The sequence below is a fragment of the Oncorhynchus keta genome, chromosome 21 (assembly GCF_023373465.1).
Source record: "Oncorhynchus keta strain PuntledgeMale-10-30-2019 chromosome 21, Oket_V2, whole genome shotgun sequence".
In the NCBI taxonomy this organism is placed as follows: domain Eukaryota; kingdom Metazoa; phylum Chordata; class Actinopteri; order Salmoniformes; family Salmonidae; genus Oncorhynchus; species Oncorhynchus keta.
Window position 1 is genome coordinate 44,042,316 of NC_068441.1, and position 7,901 is coordinate 44,050,216.

The following is a 7,901-nucleotide window of genomic DNA, read 5'->3' on the forward strand; positions in this document are numbered from 1 at the left end:
CTTCTAACCGTCTCCCTCTCTTCTTGTTTTCTGATTCCTCCTTCTCTTCTAACCGTCTCCCTCTCTTCTTGTTTTCTGATTCCTCCTTCTCTTCTAACTGTCTCCCTCTCTTCTTGTTTTCTGATTCCTCCTTCTCTTCTAACTGTCTCCCTCTCTTCTTGTTTTCTGATTCCTCTTCCTCTTCTAACTGTCTCCCTCTCTTCTTGTTTTCTGATTCCTCCTTCTCTTCTAACTGTCTCCCTCTCTTCTTGTTTTCTGATTCCTCCTTCTCTTCTAACCGTCTCCCTCTCTTCTTGTTTTCTGATTCCTCTTCCTCTTCTAACTGTCTCCCTCTCTTCTTGTTTTCTGATTCCTCCTTCTCTTCTAACCGTCTCCCTCTCTTCTTGTTTTCTGATTCCTCCTTCTCTTCTAACCGTCTCCCTCTCTTCTTGTTTTCTGATTCCTCCTTCTCTTCTCACTGTCTCCCTCTCTTCTTGTTTTCTGATTCCTCCTTCTCTTCTAACTGTCTCCCTCTCTTCTTGTTTTCTGATTCCTCCTTCTCTTCTAACCGTCTCCCTCTCTTCTTGTTTTCTGATTCCTCCTTCTCTTCTAACCGTCTCCCTCTCTTCTTGTTTTCTGATTCCTCCTTCTCTTCTAACCGTCTCCCTCTCTTCTTGTTTTCTGATTCCTCCTTCTCTTCTAACCGTCTCCCTCTCTTCTTGTTTTCTGATTCCTCCTTCTCTTCTAACCGTCTCCCTCTCTTCTTGTTTTCTGATTCCTCCTTCTCTTCTAACTGTCTCCCTCTCTTCTTGTTTTCTGATTCCTCCTTCTCTTCTAACTGTCTCCCTCTCTTCTTGTTTTCTGATTCCTCCTTCTCTTCTAACTGTCTCCCTCTCTTCTTGTTTTCTGATTCCTCCTTCTCTTCTAACTGTCTCCCTCTCTTCTTGTTTTCTGATTCCTCCTTCTCTTCTAACTGTCTCCCTCTCTTCTTGTTTTCTGATTCCTCCTTCTCTTCTAACCGTCTCCCTCTCTTCTTGTTTTCTGATTCCTCCTTCTCTTCTAACTGTCTCCCTCTCTTCTTGTTTTCTGATTCCTCCTTCTCTTCTAACCGTCTCCCTCTCTTCTTGTTTTCTGATTCCTCCTTCTCTTCTAACTGTCTCCCTCTCTTCTTGTTTTCTGATTCCTCCTTCTCTTCTAACTGTCTCCCTCTCTTCTTGTTTTCTGATTCCTCCTTCTCTTCTCACCGTCTCCCTCTCTTCTTGTTTTCTGATTCCTCCTTCTCTTCTCACCGTCTCCCTCTCTTCTTGTTTTCTGATTCCTCCTTCTCTTCTCACCGTCTCCCTCTCTTCTTGTTGTCTGATTCCTCCTTCTCTTCTCACCGTCTCCCTCTCTTCTTGTTTTCTGATTCCTCCTCCTCTTCTAACTGTCTCCCTCTCTTCTTGTTTTCCGATTCCTCCTTCTCTTCTCACCATCTCCCTCTCTTATTTTTTTCAGTGGCAGCATGATAGCCAGGGACAAGCCACTCTACCTCACTTGAAACTGGAGGTCGCCGTCGACAAGAAAAGACAACAGGGAGTCAGCCCTCAACCTCCCCAACCCCCACCTCCCCAACCCCCCAACCCACTCCTACCACCACCTCCCCAACCCCACACATCCCCAACCCACTCCTACCACCACCTCCCCAACCCACTCCTACCACCACCTCCCCAACCCACTCCTACCACCACCTCCCCAACTCACTCCTACCACCACCTCCCCAACCCCCACCTCTCCAACCCACTCCTACCAACACCTCCCCAACCCACTCCTACCAACACCTCCCCAACCCCCCAACCCACTCCTACCACCCCCTCCCCAACCCACTCCTACCACCACCTCCCCAACCCATTCCTACCACCACCTCCCCAACCCACTCCTACCACCACCTCCCCAACCCACTCCTACCACCACCTCCCCAACCCACTCCTACCACCACCTCCCCAACCCACTCCTACCAACACCTCCCCAACCCACTCCTACCAACACCTCCCCAACCCCCCAACCCACTCCTACCACCCCCTCCCCAACCCACTCCTACCACCTCCCCAACCCACTCTTACCACCACCTCCCCAACCCACTCCTACCACCACCTCCCCAACCCACTCCTACCACCACCTTCCCAACCCACTCCTACCACCACCTCCCCAACCCACTCCTACCACCACCTCCCCAACCCACTCCTACCACCACCTTCCCAACCCACTCCTACCACCACCTCCCCAACCCACTCCTACCACCACCTCCCCAACCCACTCCTACCACCCCTCCCCAACCCACTCCTACCACCACCTCCCCAACCCACTCCTACCACCACCTTCCCAACCCACTCCTACCACCACCTCCCCAACCCACTCCTACCACCACCTCCCCAACCCACTTCTACCACCACCTCCCCAACCCACTCCTTCCACCACCTCCCCAACCCACTCCTACCACCACCTTCCCAACCCACTCCTACCACCACCTCCCCAACCCACTCCTACCACCACCTTCCCAACCCACTCCTACCACCACCTCCCCATCCCACTCCTACCACCACCTCCCCAACCCACTCCTACCACCACCTCCCCATCCCACTCCTACCACCACCTCCCCAACCCACTCCTACCACCACCTCCCCATCCCACTCCTACCACCACCCTTTTTTTGTCATTGTAATCTTTTCGGTTTTTAGAAAGATTTGTGCAAAGTTCCGATGACTACTAGCGATTTTTTTTCTCAGCGTATTTCTTCTCCTGCCTGATTCTATAGCTCTCATATTTGTCTCAGAGTAAAGAAAAATTGAAGAACCATGAAAATAGTCCCCCTCAGGGACGAAACTGAGCTTTAATTGGAATAAAATGAGCAAAAAGCATTCTTCTTCTTTTCCTCCTTCTTCTTCTTCTCATTTAATCATTTTTTAAATGTATTATGTTTTCTTTTCTTGTTGTTGTTATTATTTCTTTCTTGCTACATGGTAGGTTTCAGCACACAGGCCTTGATGTTACTATTGCTTTGCTTTAGGGTCTGTGACTTATTATAATACAAAGTGAATGGGTGGGAAAGGATAATTACATAAATTCAACCCTTTTTTTAATGAAAGACCTGTGGAGGTAAACCAAGCTGTCACGGTGTGATTGTAAATATCACTTTGATCAAATTGGGAATTCGAAGTCCAGATAGCTTTTCTTCTTCTTTAGTATTACCTGTAAGTCATTGGTTTGTATTTCAAAGTGTATCTTGTGTGTGTGGTTGCGTGCCTGCGCGTGTGTGGGAGTGTATGCGTGTGCTACTGTGCGTATGTGTGCGAGTGTGCATTTGGGTGTGTCTGTGTGCATGTGAGTGTGTAAGCGTTTGTGTGTGTGTGTTTTGTGAATTTTAACAGGCTGCGCAGGTGGATTTCAAAGGACTACTTCACACACTCCATCTTGCATTAAATCTGTGCTCACTGGTATGATTTTTCCAATAAAGTTACATCAAAAACACAATACAGAGTCTGTGTCCTGCAGATCATTAAATGGAAAGAGAGAGAGAGAGAGAGAGAGAGAGAGAGAGAGAGAGAGAGAGAGAGAGAGAGAGGGGAGAGAGGAGAGAGAGAGAGAGAGAGAGAGAGAGAGAGAGAGAGAGAGGGAGAGAGAGAGAGAGGTGGAAAGAGAGAGAGAGAGAGAGAGGGAGGGAGAGTGAGAGAGAGGTGTGAGAGAGAGAGAGAGAGAGAGAGAGAGAGAGAGAGAGAGAGAGAGGGAGAGAGAGAGAGAGGTGGAAAGAGAGAGAGGGAGAGCGAGAGAGAGGTGGGAGAGAGAGAGAGAGAGAGAGAGAGAGGTGGGAGAGAGAGAGAGAGAGAGGGGGGAGAGAGAGAGAGGTGGGAGGGAGAGAGAGAGAGAGAGAGAGGTGGGAGAGAGAGGGGAGAGAGAGAGGTGGGAGGGAGAGAGAGAGAGAGAGAGAGAGAGAGAGAGAGAGAGAGAGAGAGAGGGAGAGAGAGAGAGAAGAGAGAGAGAGAGAGAGAGAGAGGGAGAGAGGGAGAGAGAGGTGGAAAGAGAGAGAGAGAAAGAGAGAGGGAGAGCGAGAGAGAGGTGGGAGAGAGAGAGAGAGAGAGAGAGAGAGAGAGAGAGAGAGAGAGAGAGAGGTGGGAGAGAGAGAGAGAGGGGGGAGGGAGAGAGAGAGAGAGGTGGGAGAGAGAGGGGGAGAGAGAGAGGTGGGAGGGAGAGAGAGAGAGAGAGAGAGAGAGAGAGAGAGAGAGAGAGAGAGAGAGAGAGAGAGAGAGAGAGAGAAAATGGGAATGAGGAAACGCGAGACAGACACATACTGAACACTCATGTTGCCTCAAAAATCCTAGGCTACAGTCTTTGTTGATTAGATTTTTTAAATTCACCTGGTCATGTAAATTGTCAATATTCACCCACTCAACATGAAGAGGGATCTAAAAAAACAAACTACATGTGAATGACAGTAACATAGCTGTGGGTTTCAAGGTTTCCACTATTTTCTTGGGTGTTTCTGTTGTGTCTCTCTCATCTTTAAGTTCTGTGATAAATATTTGATGAGAAAGATGGTCTTATTTTCACTGTAGCATAATTAAAAACATTTGTTTTAATGGAAATATAATAACATTCAAGTTAATATATAAGCCTGACAATTGTAGTTATTTAATTTGTAAAGCAGTTATTTTTATTTTGTAATTGTTATCAACATATTTTTTTTTAAGTTGCCCATCAGCTATTTGACAGGTTTTCTATTTATGAAAGAACGAGCATATTTTTTTTGCTTCTTACAATGGACGTGCATTTTTATTAAAATTGTATTGTTTAGCTTTTAGGTTTGATGATGATGAGGATTGCTTTGGTTTCTTCCTCTTTTTTTCTGCTGGTTCTTTCTTTCCTTGCCAGTGACATAATTTTGTGTCACAATGCTTCTTTTATTTTAAATCTCCATAATAATAAAAAAAGTGAAAAGTGAAATAGGCTGCTACTGACTCTTTTTTTCCGACACAGAACATTATTTTCTTCCCTTCCGTCAAGTATCCAAATCTAAAACATCAGCCACTTAACACTTGGAAAATATCCTAGAACATAATATCACTCACTTCCTTTTATTCCAACCCAGAACATGTTTCCTATAATTAAATGTAGTCTCATGGCTGGACTCAAATCAAATACTATGGCTTTACTAATTAGCTGTTATCACTAAAGCTAACACCATCCCAATCTGAACTCTTGTCCTCAATGTATCTCCACAGCCATGAACAGATGCAGGAGTGAATTTGCTTTGCTGCTATGTGAAAGTGGTGGGGTGGTGGGTGGCAGAGATAAAGAGAACAGAGAAATACATGGCTTAAGGTACACAAACTCGGGCATCCATCCTAAATACAGATTTTACCCACAATTGCACACAAGTCTTCCAGATAGACCCATATGGAAAAAATATACATTTTCATATACACTGCTCAAAAAAATAAAGGGAACACACAATGTAACTCTAAGTCAATCACACTTCTGTGAAATCAAACTGTCCACTTAGGAAGCAACACTGATTGACAATACATGTCACATGCTGTTGTGCAAATGGAATAGACAACAGGTGGAAATTATAGGCAATTAGCAAGACACCCCCAATAAAGGAGTGGTTCTGCAGGTGGTGACTACAGACCACTTCTCAGTTCCTATGCTTCCTGGCTGATGTTTTGGTCACGTTTGAATGCTGGCGGTGCTTTCACTCTAGTGGTAGCATGGGACGGCGTCTACAACCCACACAAGTGGCTCAGGTAGTGCAGCTCATCCAGGATGGCACATCAATGCGAGCTGTGGCAAGAAGGTTTGCTGTGTCTGTCAGCGTAGTGTCCAGGAGACAGGCCAGTACACCAGGAGACGTGGAGGAGGCCGTAGGAGGGCAACAACCAAGCAGCAGGACCGCTACCTCCGCCTTTGTACAAGGAGGAGCAGGAGGAGCACTGCCAGAGCCCTGCAAAATTACCTCCAGCAGGCCACAAATGTGCATGTGTCTGCTCAAACGGTCAGAAACAGACTCCATGAGGGTGGTATGAGGGCCTGACGTCCACAGGTGGGGGTTGTGCTTACAGCCCAACACCGTGCCGGACGTTTTGCATTTGCCAGAGAACACCAAGATTGGCAAATTCGCCACTAGCGCCCTGTGCTCTTCACAGATGAAAGCAGGTTCACACTGAGCACATGTGACAGATGTGACAGAGTCTGGAGATGCCGTGGAGAACGTTCTGCTGCCTGCAACATCCTCCAGCATGACCGGTCTGGCGGTGGGTCAGTCATGGTGTGGGGTGGCAATTCTTTGGGGGGCCGCACAGCCCTCCATGTGCTCGCCAGAGATAGCCTGACTGCCATTAGGTACCGAGATGAGATCCTCAGACCCCTTGTGAGACCGTATGCTGGTGCGGTTGGCCCTGGGTTCCTCCTAATGCAAGACAATGCTAGACCTCATGTGGCTGGAGTGTGTCAGCAGTTCCTGCAAGAGGAAGGCATTGATGCTATGGACTGGCCCGCCCGTTCCCCAGACCTGAATCCAATTGAGCACATCTGAGACATCATGTCTCGCTCCATCCACCAACGCCACGTTGCACAACAGACTGTCCAGGAGTTGGGGGATGCTTTAGTCCAGGTCTGGGAGGAGATCCCTCAGGAGACCATCCGCCACCTCATCAGGAGCATGCCCAGGCATTGTAGGGAGGTCATACAGGCACGTGGAGGCCACACACACTACTGAGCCTCATTTTGACATGTTTTAAGGACATTATATCAAAGTTGGATCAGCCTGTAGTGTGGGTTTCCACTTTAATTTTGAGTGACTCCAAATCCAGACCTCCATGGGTTGATAAATTTGGAAAAGCCTGTAGTGTGGTTTTCCACTTTAATTTTGAGTGTGACTCCAAATCCAGACCTCCATGGGTTGATACATTTGGATCAGCCTGTAGTGTGGTTTTCCACTTTAATGTTGAGTGTGACTCCAAATCCAGACCTCCATGGGTTGATACATTTGGATCAGCCTGTAGTGTGGTTTTCCACTTTAATGTTGAGTGTGACTCCAAATCCAGACCTCCATGGGTTGATACATTTGATTTCCATTGATAATGTTTGTGTGATTTTGTTGTCAGCACATTCAACTATGTAAAGAAAAAAGTATTTAATAAAAATAGTTCATTCATTCAGATCTAGGATGTGTTATTTTAGTGTTCCTTTTATTTTTTGTGTAATGTTATTTAACCAGGCAAGTCAGTTAAGAACAAATTCTTATTTTCAATGATGGCATAGGAACAGTGGGTTCAGGGGCAGAATGACAGATTAGTACTTTATCAGCTCGGGGGTTTGAACTTGCAAGCTTCTGGTGACTAGTCCAGCACTCTAACCACTAGGCGACCCAATTTTAGTGTTCCCTTTATTGTTTTGAGCAGTGTATTTAACTTCACATAAAATGTATTTCAAATACATGTACATACACTTGCATCTTTGCTCAAATGCATGTAATGCCTGACAGAAATGCATGGCTACGACATCTAGTCTACAGGGTGGCCAAAGTGATTCTTAATTCCACATAGTTTTGCACTTCAGAAGATCCTTAGATCTTCTAGGCTGAGAGAGGCTGGACTGAGGGCTTGTAGGCCTGATGTAAGGCAGGTCCTCCCCAGACATCACCGGCAACAACGTCGCCTATGGGCACAAACCCACCGTCGCTGGACCAGACAGGACTGGCAAAAAGTGCAGTTTTGTCTCACCAGGGGTGATGGTCGGATTCGCGTTTATCGTCAAAGGAATGAGCGTTATATCGAGGCCTGTACTCTGGAGCGGGATCAATTTGGAGGTGGAGGGTCCGTCATGGTCCAATATGTCCCATAAGCATCACAAATGGTCCTTTTGTTCGATTAATTCCGTCGATATATATC

At 46.8% G+C, this 7,901-nt stretch overlaps 1 protein-coding gene and 1 long non-coding RNA gene across 13 annotated transcripts in view; one reads left to right on the forward strand and one right to left on the reverse strand.

Moving 5' to 3' along the window:
* The window catches only part of LOC118378351 (TOX high mobility group box family member 2-like), a 278,978-nt gene extending 277,270 nt beyond the window's left edge, over window positions 1-1,708 (forward strand). For all 3 annotated transcript variants that reach the window (XM_052473985.1, XM_052473987.1, XM_052473986.1), the window contains one exon: window positions 1,474-1,708. In XM_052473985.1, the coding sequence (XP_052329945.1) occupies window positions 1,474-1,516 (43 nt within the window). In that variant the 3' untranslated portion in view covers window positions 1,517-1,708. The remainder of the gene's footprint in view (window positions 1-1,473) is intronic.
* LOC127910385 (uncharacterized) lies at window positions 1,579-2,775 on the reverse strand. 10 transcript variants are annotated; one of them, XR_008074627.1, is made up of 6 exons: window positions 2,659-2,775; window positions 2,434-2,583; window positions 2,309-2,383; window positions 2,085-2,259; window positions 1,880-1,954; window positions 1,579-1,706 (listed from the first exon to the last, which is right to left on the reverse strand). It is a non-coding gene; the product is annotated as an uncharacterized LOC127910385 (long non-coding RNA). The 10 variants fall into 10 exon arrangements; XR_008074634.1 differs by having other exon boundaries at window positions 2,309-2,508; window positions 2,559-2,670; XR_008074632.1 differs by having other exon boundaries at window positions 2,085-2,209; window positions 2,309-2,533; window positions 2,609-2,659.
* Between the last annotated feature and the right edge of the window lie 5,126 nt (window positions 2,776-7,901).